This window comes from Eretmochelys imbricata, chromosome 16, assembly GCF_965152235.1.
Source record: "Eretmochelys imbricata isolate rEreImb1 chromosome 16, rEreImb1.hap1, whole genome shotgun sequence".
Lineage (NCBI taxonomy): Eukaryota > Metazoa > Chordata > Testudines > Cheloniidae > Eretmochelys > Eretmochelys imbricata.
In genome coordinates this window covers 7300330-7318089 of record NC_135587.1, presented here as the reverse complement: position 1 = coordinate 7318089, position 17760 = coordinate 7300330, and the positions used below count along the sequence as shown (strand labels likewise).

Here is a 17760-nt window from a genome sequence, read left to right as displayed (position 1 = left end):
CATTAAATCTTATGGGAAAATTGGATTCGTTTAACATCGTTTCACTTAAGGTTGTATTTTTCAGGAACGTAACTACAATATTAAGTGAGGAGTTACTGTACTTGTAGGGTCGGGGCTTTAGATCTTAAGTTCTTGGTCTGTGTATGAAGGATGCTGAGCAAAACGGGCCCCTGATACATTATTACTAAATGCTACAGTGAGAAGCCCAGATCTTAGTAGACTGTCCACAACTAAGTTCAAGGAAAATGAGCAATGAAAGCCAACATTTTCATAATGCTGCCTGATACAAATGCAGGGCTGCAGACTCTCTGTTAGGAACAGACATTTGTCCACTAGGTGGAAGATAACCAAAGGGAGAAGGAAGTTTTAATTAAACACATTACATTACTGGAGTGGGACTCTGAAATGGAAACATATTTTCTTTCTAATGAAGGTGACAGTGGTTTCGCTTTCAATTTTGCTTCACTTCTGGGATGGATGGCACACAGCGTTTTGGGTGATTTGTGGTCACCAGCACTAGATCTAGACAGAACAATGCCTTTCCATCCAGACATCCTTCACCAGTAAAGTCGTCTTGCAACTTTACAATATCAACTACATGGAAAATGCGAATTATAAGTCCTTGGTTTTTTAAAGGATTTCTCGGTACTTTCTGGAGCAGATTCTAAGATGCCAGCAGCTCTGGAATTAAATATGAAAGCAGCTTGGAAAGTGGAAAGAGGTTTCCAGGGCCAAGTTAAAGGGACCCCAGTCAGATAGTGAGCTCCTTGGGGCAGGGACTGATTTTAGTTCTATGTCTGTACAGCGCCTTGCACAACGTGGTCCTGGTCCTTGCACATGGCTCCTAGGTACCACAATAATACAAATAATAAATGACAGGAGGAAAAAAGTCTGTAAAAATGGCTAGAGCTTCCCCCAGAGTGAATTGCAAAAAGTCCAGTGATCACTAATAATAGAAACCGCGTCTCTGATGCACTCAGTGGAACCTGGACAAAACTTAAGTTGGGAAATTTAGGCTAGTTTCTTCTGGGCTACACGATGCTAACAGTGAGCGAGATGGTCGGAATCGATGCAGCCCTTGTGATTACACTGTGGTCGTGGCTAGCAGCCCTAGCCACACACCATGATTGTGCTAGGTGCTGCACAAATACAGAACAATAAGATGTGTGGCAAGGTACCTCTTTTCTCCCACCAGCCTTAGCATTTCTCCCCTCTGGTGATGGTGGCCTGGGGTAATCAGTCCCACTCAGGCAGGGTTCGCCTTCCCCTTTGGTGCTCCCTTGGTTGGGTCTTCATGATAGGCCTGAGGGTAAGCCTAAGGGATGCTCCTTCCCCCACTCAAAAAAGGGAAACAGTCCCACAGACCCAAACAAATGGGTGATACCTTTCCCTGCCTCCTTGCTGGGACAGGATGTCATCCTCTTGTTTGTCCTGGGGTGTCAGTCCTTCCCCTACCTGGCACTCAGGCTTGTCTGCTTCCCCTGTGGGAAGGAACACCGCCTCTCCTCCTGAACAAGCTCCTTCCCTGCTGCAACTAGCCTGGTAACAGCTGGTGTCTCCCTCTCTCTCCTCCCTTTCTCTCACTGGAGAAGGGGTATTAAAAGATCTCAGGCAGCCCTTAATTGGATTCAGGTGTCTCTAATTAACCTGAGGTAACCCTTTCTCAGTTTGTAAGGAAAAGGGCCTTTAACAGTCTAGGGCTAACATATCTGCCTTCCACTGCCCTCTTGCAGCCGTCCGGCCTGATGTTATCACAGATGGTACCTGCCTGTTCCCCGCCACCCCATAGACTACATCAGCTCTCACTTCCTATCTCTACCATGCAAACCTGCCCGGCAGCCACGCTGGGTCCCAAGGACAGCCAGTGGGTAAGGTCAGTGACTTGCTGCCCCTTCCAGTGTCTGAGCAAGGGCCTTACCGATCTTGGCGTAGTATTCGTTGATGTATTCGTTGTAGGCCATTTCCATCAGCCCGTGGCCCAGGTTGTAGTTGGGGAAGATGAGGAAGCAGCTCTTCAGGTAGCTGTTAACGACCTTTAGGTCCTGCCGAGATGGAAGGAGGGGGAGATGACACCCCCCCCAAACTGCCTTGTGCCCACCCTGATAGAAGTGCCCCAGAGACCAAAGGCTGCAGCATGTGGAGCGAGGATCTCCTGCATGGCCTCTCTGGCGCGGGTCTCACCGCTGGCACGCAGTCTGCACTATGGCCCCCTTCCTCCCCCAGCTGTCACAGGCTCCCTGCAATCCTGGCTGTCGGTTTGGCGGCCACGCTGGCCTGGAAAATCACAGGGGCAGGCCCACAGCAGTTCTAGCAGGGCTGAGGATGGCTGATCTAGGCAGGACAGGGAAGGCCGGCCCCACCCCTTTTTGGGGGCCCCTAGGAGCACGTACCTTGTCGTGCTCGAAGAGCTGCAGCAGAAAGGTAGCGACAGTGGCCGTGATGCCAATGAAGAGGTTGATAACGATCAGGAAGACGTATGCTGAACTGGGAACCTCAAACCAGAAGGAGGCTGGGTACATGATGGGGGTGATGGACCAGCTGGTGTCAACAGAACGCCAAGGTGAGTGCATCATACAGAGGACCGAGCCCTGGCCCTGCCCGTACCGCCTGGCCTGCCCACCCCATTCATACTAGGCCTAGTGAGCCACAGCCCCTAACTCTGGGATCCTTGGTTCATTGGCTAGAAACACAGAGGAGCTTTAGCCAATCCTCAGCCAGCTCCTTCCAGAGCAAATCCTGAGCCAGTGAAGGCTGCCCGAGACAGTCTCCAAATAAAACACGTAAGCAATCTCTCTGCCTTGCTCTAGTGACTTCCACCACGGATCTCAAAGCACTTCAGACACCAACGGAGCCTGCCTTGCATGATGGGTCGCAGACAGGGGGCACCCTTACCCAAATCATGGCCCACATTTTCAGAAGTAGCTTCCATGTGTGGGCTTCCAGCTTGAGGGGTTTGGGCTGGGGCTGAGCACTCAGAACTCAGAGCTGCAGGTGCTCACGTCCTGAGGCCTAGTCTGCACTGGGATCCCTGCCACTGGGGCGGATGGATTCTGGGGTGAGCTGCACCAGGGCAAGCCCCGATCTACACCAGTGCAGCATGCCTACACCTTGCACCAGTGGCTGAACCTCCAGTGTACACAAGGCCTCAGCACCTCTGGATGGGCACCCTGAACATTTTGGCTCAAGCAATTCGCTCAGGATCCCACGCAAAGTTCTTGGCACAGCCAGTTCTCCTGACACCCAGCCCCATGCTTTAATCACACAACCATCCTTCATCCCTTCAAGAAACCAGGGGGTTCTCGAGTTCGAGTCGATGGGGAACAGGAGAAGGTCCAGTCTGTGGTAGGATGGGTCAGGGAGTGGCCTCATGGGGTGGCAGCACAGAGCAGCCCAGAGGCTGACAGATGGGTCTGGCTTCAGAATTTATAATTCTACAGTGACGAAAACATCTCTCAAAACGGAAGCCCAAAAGGCAGGACCATACAGCTTCTGCATCATTAGGCATTTTGCTAGAAGGCTGCCCTGACACAGTGCTCCCAGCTCCGTTGCTGGCTATTAGAAACTCCCCATCTAGCCGTGTGTGTGAAGCTAGTGCTGGGCTGGCAGACCCTGAGCCAGAGGCTGTCCATTTATCCACAGCCAGGGACAGCATGGGCAGCAGCAGTCCAACCTTCCCTTGTTGGGCCCTGCTGACGCCCCTCATCACTGCTCTCCTTTCCTTCCCCTCCCAGGGCACGTGTGTCCCCCGAGCAATGGCCAGCCAGGCGGACGTACCCATAGAGCAGGAAGAGTGAGAGGACGGCTGGGAAGTTGGTGGGAGACGTATACGCCGGGAGGTCGAACACAAAGAGGATGATGATGCAGCATGTGGCCGGCACCAGGTAATTCAGCTGGAAAACAGACACACCAGAAAAAAGAAAAGGAGGACTTGTGGCACCTTAGAGACTGTCACGGAGTCCCCGGGCGATGCTCTGGAACTGCTCCCTACGAAGCCAGGCAGGACTCTGGGGAAGTCTCCTTTCTGTGAGCAGCCTGTCTTCAGGACACACAGCTCACACAGCTTCCACCTTCCTGGGTCTGACCTCGGAGCATTCAGCATCCTCTGCCCCTCCATGCACTTCCCCCAGCGAGTCTGCCCAGGCGGGGTCCTGTGGAAGCCAGAGGGTCCAGCACCCCAACTCTGCAGTCAGACGTGACTCTCAGCCAGCCAGTAAAACCGAGGTTTATTAGATGACAGGAACATGGTCTAAAACAGAGCTTGTAGGTGCAGAGAACAGGACCCCTCAGCTGGATCCATTTTGGGGGGCAGTGAGTCAGACAACCACGTCTGCACTTCATCCATGTCCCCAGCCAGCCCCAAACTGACTCTCTCCAGCCCCTCCTCCTCTGGGCTTTGTCCCTTTCCCGGGCCAGGAGGGCACCTGATTCCTTTGTTCTCCAACCCTTTAGCTCTCACCTTACAGGGGGGAAGGGCCCAGGCCATCAGTTGCCAGGAAACAGGGTGTTGGCCATTCCCTGTGTCCAGACCCCTGCACACACCTGCCCTCTAGGGCTCTGCAACGATCATACACCCTTATCCCACCACCTAGATACTTAAGAACTGCATAGGAGAAACTGAGGCACCCCTACAGTATTCAGAGGAAACATTAAGAACAGTCCCACTTTGTCACAGAGACTAACAAATTTATTTGAGCATAAGCTTTCGTGAGCTACAGCTCACTTCATCGGGTGCCACAGGTCCTCCTAAGGTGCCACAAGTCCTCCTGCTCTTTTTGCAGATACAGACTAACACGGCTGCTACTCTGAAACCAGACACACCAGAGAGGAGAGTGAACTGTGCTGGGGTGGAGCTAAGAGGAGACCCCCCATCCTTCTTTCAGGAGGCAGTGAATTCAGAGCCCAGGGAAGCAGGTCTGGGGTAGGAGACCCCCACTACAAAGTTTTGATGGCATAGCTATTTTGGTCAGGGGGTCAAAAAACACAACCCCCCAAACCGAGATAGCGACGCTGGCTAAACCCCCAGTGTGCACGCAGCAATGCTGATAGACAGGGCTTATGGCTGCTTAGTGCTGGGGGAGGTGGTGGTGATAAAAACATCTTCTCTCAGCATCCCCTGCGTCCACACTACGGGGCTCTGCTGGTTCAGCCATATTGGCAAAGCATCTGTAGTGCAGACAAAGCCCCAGCCGATGGGCTTTGCTCCCAAACTGGTCTCACCGTGCTCAGAGCCAAACACAAAACCAACCTCTCAGGCTCTCGGCAAGTCACCCCACCCCCACCCCAGTAACCTACCCGCCAAGGAAGCTATTTCTCCTACAGGTTGGGCAGGCTGAAAGAGAGCGACGAAGAGATTGTTACGGTGACTTCTTTCCCAAAGGCCTGGAGGTGCTAGACGCTGCAGAACCGGGGCCAGATCAGCTCGCACAGAGATCACGTGCAGACTGCCCCGTCGCACCCTCAGGGCACCGTGGGAAAGGGCTGCAATGGAACTTGTCCCATAGCACGTTTAATTGCAGATGCCCAATGGTCCTGTTCTTCTTAAGGGGCCAAAATGGGCCTATTTCCTGGTGACGTTTTCTCGGCGCGTTTCACGGCTTGTTCCAGCCGATCTCCACTTCCATCACACGTCTCAAAACTCCCCTTCAGAGACGTGAAAAGGGGCCAAAGCAAGCACGGAGCACACCCAGAGCACTCCCCCACAGCCTTGCCAAGCTGCCCCCACCCCTCACTCCAGGCCTGGGTGGAAAGGCCGAAGGAGGAACTCGCTATGTGAAAGGACATGGCTCGGAATGGATCGTCCTGCCCACAGGATGTGAGAAGACACAAATGCCTCACGGACGGCGCCCATTGCCCCGCCTGTGCTCCCAGTGCTCCCCACAGGCCCACAGCCGAATCCCTTCCCCACCCCCAGCCACCTCACTATAGGCGGCCTGGTTGTGCACTCCCCAGGGCCGATGCCCTAGATGGAGCAAGGGGCCCACAGCAGAGGCGAGGGAAGCAAGGTGCCACTTGACAAGCAATCCCCATGGATAGAACAAGGTCCTGGCCAGTGCCCCAGGCGTAAATGAGGCAGCGACCCTCAGCTGATGGGTGGGAAATGCTCTGCAGACCCTTCTCCTGGGCCGTCTGCTAACTGAGGGAAGGAAGGAGAAGCTCCGGCACTGGGAGAGCTTGCATGATAAGGACCTTCCTGTGGATGGATCACCCCTCCAGGGACCACACACGCAGGGCTGGACAGAGGTCTCCCTCGTGGACATCCTGTGTATAATCAGCCTCTGCTCAGACAGCCCCCAGGCAGCCGCCCTGCCCCCAGGCTCCTTTGCCATCCAGGTCTGAGTGAGGCAGCCCAGTGGCCCTTCTCGGCTCTTACCATGTCCCACACGTAGTTGGCCAACCAGTAGATCACCGGGTCGCAGCCGCTGACAAACTGCAGGTGCTTGGCTTTGGTGGCCTTCTCGGCCACCAGGAACACCACGAAGCTGGCCGGCACAAAGGACATGGCCACGATGATGAAGATGGCGATGACCACATCCGTGCCTTGCAGGCTGCGACAGAGGAAGAGAGGCAGAAACGGGAGTGAGAAGGAGGGAAGCAGAGGGGGACGGGGGTTAGCCCTGGTGGGAGAACTGTTCCCCAGGTTACTCCACATACCACTGCTCTCTTCACAGCTGGGTATCCCTGCAAGGAAACCAGCCCAAAGGCTGCTCCGTGTGTGCACATGCGGGGGACCGTGTGTTTCGTGGGGCATGAATAAGGCTAGTTGTTAGTCATGGAAACACAGATTTTGGCCCAGATCCTCAGAAGTATTTAGACTCCAAACTTCCATGGATTTCATTGGGGATTAGGAGCCTACATCCCTTCATGGAGTGGGGGGCCTGTGTGACTTCGTTTTTCAGGCTGGCCAGGATCTCTCTCCTCTCAGCCTCTTGCAAGGGGTGGCAATGGGCTGGCACAGCTCCTCCCCTCCTGGGCCTGGCAACCTTTGCCATAGAAAACCTAGTGGGGGCTCCCTCCATTTTCATCCAACACACTCTCCCCCACCCAGCCAGGCAGGTGCACACCACCCGTGAGCCCACTGGGTACACACAGGTAATCCAGGGAGAGGCTGGCACTCGTCTTGTTCATCGGATGGTTGGTCACTGTGATGCCTGCAGCAAAACGTGACAGGAAACATAGTGAGAGCTGGTGTGTAACAACAGCCCCTTGCGCCCCCACCCCCCGTGGATCAGCCCTGGAACAACCCCTCGCTCTCTCAGCACCCTGCCCCTTGGCTCAGCCCTGACATAGGCCGAGCTCTAGCCACAGCTCCCTGCTGGGGGACAGAAGGGAATTATCCAAGGATCTCAGAGCACTTTGCAAACGTTAACTGACAGGCCTCATGTCAGCCGGCAAGGCCAGCGCCATCCCCATGTCACAGGTGCACACGCTGCAGCATGGAGAGCTTAAGGGACATGCCCAAGGTCATTTAGGGTCTAATCCTGCCCCCACCACAGAGAGACCTGACTCCAATCCCCTGCTCTAACCACTAGACCACAAAGCCTCTCAAGATAGACATGGGTTTTCAAACCCAACTCCCAGTGTCGCAAGAGCAGCGAGACCAGAGTCTGTCTAGTCACTAGCCTGCCCACTAGGACATTTCCTCCTCTCCCTCTGTTAGCCCTTGGGTCAATTCTACATCAGAGCCGGAGGGGTCTGTCTCAGGGGGGTTTTTAGCTCATCTATTCTCATTATCGCTCGTCAGGTCGGAGTCCCCAACCTGGCTAGGCCAGCTCACCGTAGGCGGCGGGGTTCCCTCTGCTCTTGGGCAGGTTGGCACGCAGGATGGCGTTGTTCAGCGCGTTCAGATAGGTGGGCATACTGTGGTAACCCTTGTTGTTGTAGAAGACCTGGAAGGGCAGAGCAGAGATGCACAGTCAGCTCTGGGAGCTCCAGCAGGGTGCCCTGCTCCAGGAGGGGCTGAGGGAGGCCGGGGGAAGCGGAGGGGCTGGGGTGGTTGGCAGCACGTGAAAGCTGCCACCAGGTCCATCCTGCAAGGCCTGGCATAGGGACACAGAGTCCCTTTGTGGGCCCTCTGGGGTCACCCGCCTTCCTCCCAAAAGCTGCTCTCTCTAGTCCATGGCCCACGTGGCTGGCAATGGAGCCCACCTCCAAATAACATCAAGCTACCGAGTGCTGCTGAGGGGCACCAGAGAGAGCTCTGATCTCTGCTCACCCCATAGCAGGGGTTGCAGCATGACAAGCTTCCGTGGGGTGATCGCTGGGGGGTACACCTGTCCTCCAGCAAACAAGCTCACTTGTGAGGGGCCCTGGAACAAGATCTGACCTTTTTCCCCTTCCCAAGAGCATGCAGGGAAGCCTGTACCTCCCCTCTTGCTCTGGGACCCCTTCGGTGGGACTCTGGAAGGAGGGCGGGTCTTTGGAGGGGACGCAGCGGGATGGGGCTGACACAGGGACAGAACCTTCCCCAGCTCTCAGAGGGTCCCCCACCTGGGCTGTTCTCCTGACCGCGATCTTCCGCACCATAGGAGGGGCCTGGGCGCCAAAGGACGCTGGGATGGATTTCTGGACATTGCCAACCGTGATCGCTCCATACCTAGGGTAGAAGGAGAAGCAAACAAAAGGCTGGGGCCACCTTCTTTCAGCCCAGACGACACAGAGGAAAGACGAGCCATTGGAAGAATGGGACCTGAGCCTCCCCTGAAATGCTGGGCTCCATGGGGGGAACCTGAGCGAGGGCAGGACAGTGAACCCTGGCCGGAGCCCCCAGACACCACTTCCGACCTGCGAGCTGCTCCCACCACCCGCTGTGACCCAACCCCTGAGAGCTGGCTGCTTCATCCACGAGGCCCGGTGTCACGGCCACTGCAGAGCCAGGCCAAGCTGCTCCTTGCTTGGCCAGAGGTTGCCACTGAGCGCCCAGGGGCCCTTCTCCGCCCTCCATTCCAGGGACGAGCCGAGAGCAAAACGCAGCCTAGGCAGGGGGCGACTGGGGCTGGAAACCGAGGCCTGCACTGTCAGCGGCAGGGCAGTGGGACCAGCGTTACCGAGCGGGTCTGCCCAGCCTTCGGAGCAGGAGCCAACTCCAGCCAAAAGTTTCCCCTCAGTAGGTCCCTGCACAGCACAGCTGTGGCCACTGCAGGGCTCCTCCTTTCTGCAGCCCCCCGAGGGAAATCTCAGAGGACTCGGACAGCCTGGGAGGGGGGGAATGGTCACATCCTACTGCCCTGGCCCCCTGCGGGCCAGCGTTTTCCCAGCCGGGGGCTCTCTCTGTGCCCCTAGTTGGCTAGTCTTGAGACAGGCTCAGCTGCAGCACATCCCAGGGACAACCCTACCAAACAGGAAAGGCAGAGCCTCTGGAGAGGGACTTTCAGAGAGTGCTGGGCACCCCCCTCCGAAGGTCAGGTCCCTATCACATGTCCCAAGCTGGGCCCCACAAAGGGAAGCGCCCAGAGTCACCAGCCAGCTTTGAAAATCCTGGCTGTGATGCAGGAAAAAAAAAAAATCAACCAGTGATCATCTGATTGGACCCCAATGGGGTGGGGTCAGCTCAGCCCCTGACCCGCCCCCTCCCTCCACCATCTCTGCCCTGTCTGTAGGGTTGCCACTTTTGGTCGGAATACCCCAGAGGTTTCATCACACGACAAACTTTAATTAAAGATTCACCTTTAATTCCTGGAGAGTCCAGGACAATCCTGGAGAACTGACAACTCTACGTGTACGGTCTAGCTCTCCCCTCAGTGCCTCCGAGTGCTGCGTCTTCCCTGTTCTAGGACCCGAGCTGACTAGATTAAAGCTAGCTCAGGTACGGCTACTGAAGTGGTGATCTCAGCTTCCCCTCCGGCCTGCTGCTGGGAGCCTGCCTCGTCTTGGTGCCACCGGTCCTGTTCCAGTCTTAGCCCTGCCTCCCTCGGACCCCGGCTGGGACACTCCCCCCGATGTGGAGGAGCAGAAATGCCCCTCACCTGTGCAGCCGGAAGCGGTCCGACGTGTACAGCATGTACTCAGAGATGTTGCGTCCTGTGATGTCCACCAGGATGTCCCCTGTCACCACCTTCATCTGGGGCGGGTGGCCTCCCACGCCGCTGGGGCAGGAGAAGCCCGTCCCCTGCATGGAGCAGGTGCATTTGATGGGCTCATGGATGAGGCGGGGCAGGGACGGGGCCAAAGTGACGGTCTCTGAGGAGACAAGAGGAGACAGGTGACCCTCAGGAGCGCTCGTTCTGCAGAGCACCCACTCTGTGTCCAGGTGAGGGCAGGGAACCCTGCAGCACTGCCCTGCTGTGACAGCCGTGGCTGTGACTGCTTTAGGGGGAGAGGGGAAAGCACCTGGGGCAGGAGCGAATAAGGGTTTTGGCTGTATGGCAATCACAGGATGTGACTACAGCTCAAGTAGACACACCGGAGTTTGCTTTAGTCTGGCTAGGTCAGGCATCAGAGCAGCAAAGGCGTGGCAGAGGCCTGAGGAATCAACCAGGGATCCGGGCGCGCTTGTCCGGCCTGTGCCGAGAACTTCACTGCTCCAGGACCGAGCTGGCCAGATTAAAGCTAGCTCAGGTATGACTACCGGAGTGGCAATCCGTACCCTGACACACAGACACGTAGGGGGAAAGCAGACGTGTTCCTGCGGCCCCCCAGCATCGGAATTCAGACAGAGATGAAATCCCAAGTGCTCACTGGGGCTGAATCTCTGTCCTTTAAGATGCCCCTATCGTTCATCCTCTTAAAATGACTTCTGGTTGCAAATGAACCAAAGGAGTGTTTAGAGCGGGTGAGGAGAATGAATCGGAGCATAACGAGAGACTGAAACAACTGGGACTGTTACCTTAGAAAGGAGATGAACAAGAGGAGACATGATACAAGCAGATCAAATAATGAATGGTCTAGAGAAGGGAAATCTGGAGCTTCTGTTATCTCTGCCTCACAACATAAGGACAAGGGGACGTTCAATAGAATTGAAAGGTCACAAATTCAAAACCAGTACAAGGACATGCTTTTTCACACAATACACATGTAGCCTGTGGAACTCACTGCCACAGGAAGTCACCAAGGCCAAGAATGTAACAAGATTCAAAAAGGAATCAGGCACTTATACGGACAGCAAGAACATCTAGAGCTCTGAGTTATGCTAACAAATACTTCAGCTGGGGTATTGAACTTCATGCTTCAGGGTTTGAGCTGATCTCTATTAGAAATGAGGAGACCTACATGGGACACAAACTATCCCACATCTGCTATAGCGGGGTTCTTACACTCTGAACAGCTGGTTCCGGCCACCTTCAGAGCCAGGATGCTGGACTAGACAGACTTTGGGTCTGACCCAGTCTGGCAATTCCCATGTTCCTAAACCCTGTGCCCAGTAAAGCTCTGCCCCTCCCTGAAAGGCATTATGGGAAAGTCTCAGACAAGCCTGCCAGTGGCTTGAGCAAAATGTGCTGCTCTGTGAGCCCCTCAGCAATGCCAGAGACCCGCATTCTAATCCTCCTCCGCTGCCTTGGCTGGGCAGAGTATGTGTTGCTTTGCCGGAGGTCCCGTTTCCCCCAGACTCCTGCCAGGCCAGACATTACCTTTGACGGTGGAGGGGTACGTGGTGGAGTTCCAGGCATGCACCATGTCGTCATCCATGGAGACGGGATAGTCAGAGGGGGCAGGGGATGGGGGCGGTGGCACGAAGTTGGAGAGCGGCAGACCCTGGGTGAAGGAATCGACGCACATGGCGTCGAAGTACTTGGCCGCCAGCATCTTGGACTCGTTGCTGTTGAGGTTCAGGGTCTGCACCAGCTGGTCCAGGGTGCTATTGAAGGCCGTCTTCAGCACACACGTGGCCCCCACCCCGGAGGGCAGGTGGAAGGTGTTGACAAGCTGCTGTGGGCTGGCATCGGGCGACAGCTTCATGCTGTGGAGAGGGACCGCGGGTAAGAAGGGCTTAGTGAGCAGGGGACGCTTCTGTGGCTCCTCTGGGTCAGTCATGCTCCCTAGGACGGGCCTGAGAAACCCTCTTGCTTGCAGGCCAGTCTCCTAAAGTGATATTCCAGGAGGGGCCGGGCCCCCACTGGCTTCAGGGGCCCTGCTCCTCACAGGGCTTGGTCGGTGCCAAGTCCTATCACTACAGTGCCTGCCGAGCAGGGGCCGTGGAGCCTGCATTCTGGCTTGGGGGCTGAAGGGGACTGGATGGCACAGGGGAGGGACTAGAGGGCCTTTCACTGGCAGGTCACTGACTCAAATCCAGCCCAGGCCGGTAGCCACGGACAGGCCTCAACGGCCCACAGCTTGGCACATCACAGAACTGCTCTCTCTAGGTGCCACACGGCCGGCAGCCTGTACGAGGGCCCTGTGGAGGACAGTGCCCTCCCTGCTAGGGGGGCACCCTCCCGGGCAGGCACTGTGCGGTGGATAAAGAGATGGAGGGGGGATCGGTGCCAGATTCAGAGCAATGACCCTGCACGGCAAGAAGCACCCGGCCTCCCCTGACAGATCCCGTGCGGCAGCAGCAGTCACTGCGGGGCAGCGTGCGGCAGCGTGGTTGAACCCCCCTGCCCCTCCTTCCTGAGGGCATGGGGAACAGGACGGGGGCGTAGGATGCTGTTCCCCAGGCAGCGCCAGGCCTCTCACTGGTATTCGCGCCGCTCCTCGTTGGCATAGGGGATGAAGTTGCCCTTGGGCTGGGTGTAGTTGTGATACTGGGACGGCGAGAGGATCAGAGGAGGCAGGTCACCTGGGGAGAAAAGGGGCACCCTGAGCAACCTCCCTAGGGGTGGTGGGTCCCCCATCCCCTCCCTACTCTGGGCTGGAAGGCCAGCCCAGGACCCCAGTGAAAGGCCCAGGGCACAGGGCAGGCCCAGCGGCACTCCCCACATTCCAGATTTGCTGGGTGACTTCTAGCTGGTCAGTCCCCCATCCCATTCCCCATCCACACCCAGGTAGCTGTCGGGCAGCCGGGAGCCAGAGATGTGGGCACACATGCAGTGCACATGCAGCTCTGCCAGGAGGCAGGCAGGGAGGCCAGCGTCCCAAGGGGAGCAAGAGGTGACACGGCAGCCTGGCATGGGGGGTGGGGAAAGGAGCTGGGGCCAGTGCCTGCACTCACCTATTTCGGGCACAGAGAGCGCCACCGTCATGGCCACGCAGACGAAGAAGGCGGGCAGCAGGATCTGCGAGAAGAGGGCCTTGGTGTTGCGCTTGGCGCAGTGGAAGCGTTTGACGATCAGCCCGTGGAACTGGCGCAGCTTGAGCCAGGAGCCCTCCAGCTTAAAGCTCCCCTGTCCCACCAGGGGCTGGTCCGCAGCCTCAGCGTCAGCCTCTTGGTCTGGAGCAAGGGAGTGACGGGGAGTGGGAAGAGACACGCAGAGGGGGTCAGGCTCTCTCAGAGGCCATCAAGCTCCTTCCCCAGCCCCCACCACCTCCTCCTCAGGACTCGGCCAGGAATCAGCTTGTGCAGTCAGTGACGCAAGACATGGTTCTCCGCACAACCCCGTCACGCAGCATGGGGCTCCCCCCGGGGGGCTGTGCCCAGGGAGAGGAGGTGGGATGCCAGCCCCAATACCTGCCAGGCTCCCCTCCCCAGGGCTGGGCTGAGCTCTGAAGAGCTGCAGCTACAGAGTTAACGTCGGGTGCACGTGGAAATGCAGAATCCTAGATGCAGGTCTTGGCAGGTCGGTGATGGGGAGCTGGTGTCAGACACTGTTTTCTAAACTCACGTAACCCTTATGCCAGCTGCTGCCATGGCAGTTTCAGCGGGTTAATACAACTGACCCTTGTACGTAGCTGACCATATCCCCCAACCCAAAAGGGACACGCAGGGTAGGGGGGAAAGCAGCACCCCCGTGAACAGAGAGGAGCCCGGGTAGGCAGGTTATTTCTTATATGCGCGGGAGACAGGAGAGGGTATTTCACAACCCCGCTGACACACAATCGCACCTTCCTGTGCAGCACCCAAGCTACATAGCGCCAGCCCCAGGTCGCACAGGCCGGCAGCGAGGGAGCCAGGGACAGAGCTCAGGGCCACAACCCCCAGGTCACCTGCTCAAACCATTAAACAACCGACTCTCACGAGGTTCCCCCATAACAAAGCCATAGAGCAGGGGGAGGTGGCCCCTTTGTTCCAGCACTGCAGCCCTGGGGACGTCAGCTCCAAGACCCCTCACAAGCTCACCTCTGAATCCAGAGGTAGGAGGGCTCAGGCCAGGGGAAAGAAACTTTGGTTTTAAGCCACGTTGGCTGCTCTGTTTTTGTTAGGGGGCGAAGGGGTAACACAACGGAGATTCTTTTCTCTTGGTTTAATCGCACTGTTTTTGTAACCAAGGAAGGTTCATTTTACTGGCTATACCGAGATCGAGCAACCTGAGAGAGATGCTTCGAAGGGAGTCCTGACCCATGAGGGTCAAAATCCTGCCAACTCCATGTCACAACTCCCGTGCCACACGTCTGCGCCCACCTGCCTCAGTGCTTCCCCCAGCAGGCCATGGGAGCCCCCAGTCTCCTGCTCCATTTCGGAGGCGAGGAGAAGTCAGGCTCCTCCCATGAAGGCCTCCCTCAGGGAGGCACGCCCGACAGATGCCAGCAGGGGAAGCAAGAGGGACTGGGGAAGCAGTAGGGCCACAACTGTTTTTTGATGGAACAATTTTTGGGGGTGAAAAGCGTCTGCTTTCCTGAAACGTGTTGATTGTGAAATGCCACTATGGTGCCTCAGGGGCAGTTCAGGTGCCACAACACAAAAAGTGGGGGTCACCAGATGAAATTAACAGGCAGCAGGTTTAATACAAACAAGAGGAAGTGCTTTATCCCACAATGCACAATTCACCTGTGGAACTCATTAGCATGGGATATTGTGAAGGCCAAAAATATAAGTGGGTTCACAAAACAACTGGGTAAGTTCCTGGAGGATAGGTCCATCAACAGGAATTAGCCAAGATGGTCGGGATGCACCTTCATGCTCAGGGCAACCCTGAACCTCTGACTGCCAGAAGCCAGGAAGGGAAGACAGGTGGAGTCCTCCAAAGTTGCCATGTTCTCTACCCTCCCCCTGAAGCTCTGGTATGTTGGAGACAGGATACTGGGCAAGCTGGCCCATGGTCTGACCCAGTGCGGCAGCTCTTATGTTCTTACGCCTCATGCTCCAGTTCTTTTTTTACAGGCCAGGCTCCTCAGCCAAACCTAATCTCCCATGATGCATGGTGCATCATGGGAGATATAGTCCAGACAGGGAGTCTGGCTTATGGGACCATGAGGAATTTGAACTACAACTCCTAGGAGGCACCACAGCACCAGTCGAGAATCAAAATATTTTGGTTCTTGATTTGGTGCCGAAAATTCAAAATTTTTATGTGAAAAATTTTGACCAGAGCAATTTCCCCCTCACTTTTATTTAAATTTGCATAGCCCCCCCCTCCTCCCCCTTTCCTCATTAGCTCTTGCCAGGAGTTTGATTGCTGGGATATCGACCAAAGTGAGGAATTGGCTGCGTCTGAAATTTTGAATGGGGTTTGCAATCCCACTGGGGTCTTGGTGTCGGGAGTCTGGGATATCAGAGGAGATTCTGTACTGCGCTCCCTGCTCGGCCTTCATACTTGAGCCACGTGCCAATGCTCCCCAGGGCATTATGCAGCCCTGGAGTTCAATAACAGGATCCTTGGGATATCCGGAGAGGAGAGAAAAAACACGATGTCCCCAAATGCTCCACGATAAGAGCAGTGGAATAACCCCAAAAAGGATCTGTGAATAAAAAGGTGGCCGCTGGGTCACTGTTGTTTGTGGATTGTATGTTTTATTATTCAAATACCGTGGGAGGACTCCTGGGGGTTCCTGGGAATATGTCACTCATTTTAACACAAACCTTTGTGCTGAGAAGTGCATCGCTTGCTATTTCAGATTTGCCATTCTCCTAGTTAAAGTCTCAGCCATCCAGTCAGGGAGCAGAGCAAACTAGCATGAGATTCAGGTGACCAACCCCATGCCACCAATAGCCAACAGGAAGAAGGGAGACTAGAAGCATTTGCACGGGGTATATGGTGGCTGGTCTCGAAGAGCGAATGCGTTTGGGGGGCTCGGTCGCTTTGTGAATGAAAAGGGGCCGAGTTTGCAATGAATAATTGGCCAGTGCTACCCACTGATCCAAAGGTGCTTAGTCAAAGGAATGCGTCCACATGCAGCAAACAACACTGCTGGATTCTAGAGCCATAGTCTGTGTACGCAATCAAACAGCCCTCCTCGCAGTACCCACTCCCCACCCAAAAGAACCCCAGGAGCTCTCAGCTGAAACGCTGCCAGAACTCCCTGAATTCATGGCTTCCTCACCCAGGGGCTCCCAACTAAGTTTCAGGGGGCTGCCCTCATCCCCTCCCTGTCTTTAGGCCTATTTTTCCATTGTAACGGGGGTCCCAGGATGGACAGGCTCGAGGCAGGAGCTCGTCTGACCGGACCCCGCAGAGCATGGGGCGTGAGCATTCAAACAGGTCCCTGCCAGCCATCCCTCTTGGGGGAAGAGAAAGGCGCTCAGCCCCAGCCCCGACAGGACGGAAAGGTCTGTTCAGAGCCGGTAGCAGGCCCCACACATCCCCCGCCCCTGGGATTGCTGAGAGCGGAACCGGGACACAGCGGCCCCCCACCCCCGCTACCAAAGTCAAGGCCAGCCGTGCGGCACCTTACAAACCTTGCAGACTGACGTTATCAGGGTCCTGCAGATTATCAAACAACGGAGAGTAATCCCCATAGAACTCCGAATAAGCCCCACCTTCATCGCCCCGCACGGAGCCCACCGAGGAAGCCGAGAGCAGGGACGCCTGCGACTGGGTCAGGTTGGAGCAGACCACCAGGTTGCTGAGCTCCACCTCTGGCTTCTCGGGTGCCTCCACGTCAGGAAGGGGCTCCCCGTTGGCCTCGGGCTTCAGGTCCATGTGGGGAGCCGGGTGCTGCAGGGCATCTTTCTTGGACTCCTTCATGTCTGGAAGGAGAAGGGAGCCGGTGGGGTTTGTGCAGCACAGGTACAAGGGGAACGTCGCAGGGGAGCAGCCCTCCTAGGGCATCCCACTCACTCTCCAGCAAGAAACCACCGTCTGGGACTGGCTGTAACACCTTAGCTAGGCACCCAGATACCAAGGACCTGGGCATGCCCGGGTGGTGAACATGGCTCTTCCTTAATACCCTGCAACCCCAGGATAGCAGGAGCCACCTTAGCACTTCAGGGCGTGCCCTGGTACAGTGAGTACCCCAGCTCTCCTCTCAGTGCTGGCCAAGGCAGGTACTGGCCTTGTCTAATAGGAATACGCCCCAATGATACTTCACAATGACATAGGGCCTTTCATCCCCCAGGATCCCAAAGTGCTTTACAAACCTTATGCTGAACTACAAACCACAGGACAAAATGCGGCCACTGCTGGGGTGGAGTGTGGCAAGCATTTAGCATGCATCATTCCATGCTACCTTTGGAGAGGGTGCCCCTGCCTTCAGGCCAAGGGCACTCCCCTGCTCTAAGGCAAACAGAATGGATCCCTAAGGCCCAAGTGCAGCAGACAGGAGCAAGGGTTGCAGCCAAGATGCAGCTATTAAAAAGCAACAATCAAAGCAGCTGTCGCAGCTGCATTAACATGACGCTGGGGTCTCGCGCTAGGGCTGGCTTGGTGCTAGCACAGTGTAACAAATGCACCTCCTCTACCCCCCCCCCCCCCCAGCTCTGCCATCACACCTCTGTTCTGCCCTAAAACAGAGGGATAGCTCAGTGGTCTGAGCATTGGCCTGCTAAACCCAGGGTTGTGAGTTCAATCCTTG

At 56.1% G+C, this 17760-nt stretch overlaps 1 protein-coding gene across 1 annotated transcript in view; it reads right to left on the bottom strand.

The window, feature by feature from the left end:
- ABCA2 (ATP binding cassette subfamily A member 2) overlaps positions 1-17760 on the bottom strand; it is a 129969-nt gene that overhangs the window by 13183 nt on the left and 99026 nt on the right. Inside the window, exons 28-40 of the mRNA XM_077836235.1 lie at positions 16914-16936; positions 16646-16859; positions 13085-13297; positions 12610-12712; positions 11565-11893; positions 9963-10176; positions 8488-8593; positions 7775-7886; positions 7088-7148; positions 6371-6545; positions 3775-3890; positions 2391-2538; positions 1919-2042 (exon numbers count right to left, since the gene is read on the bottom strand). Coding sequence (XP_077692361.1) covers positions 1919-2042; positions 2391-2538; positions 3775-3890; positions 6371-6545; positions 7088-7148; positions 7775-7886; positions 8488-8593; positions 9963-10176; positions 11565-11893; positions 12610-12712; positions 13085-13297; positions 16646-16859; positions 16914-16936 — 1938 coding nt within the window. The remainder of the gene's footprint in view (positions 1-1918; positions 2043-2390; positions 2539-3774; positions 3891-6370; positions 6546-7087; positions 7149-7774; positions 7887-8487; positions 8594-9962; positions 10177-11564; positions 11894-12609; positions 12713-13084; positions 13298-16645; positions 16860-16913; positions 16937-17760) is intronic.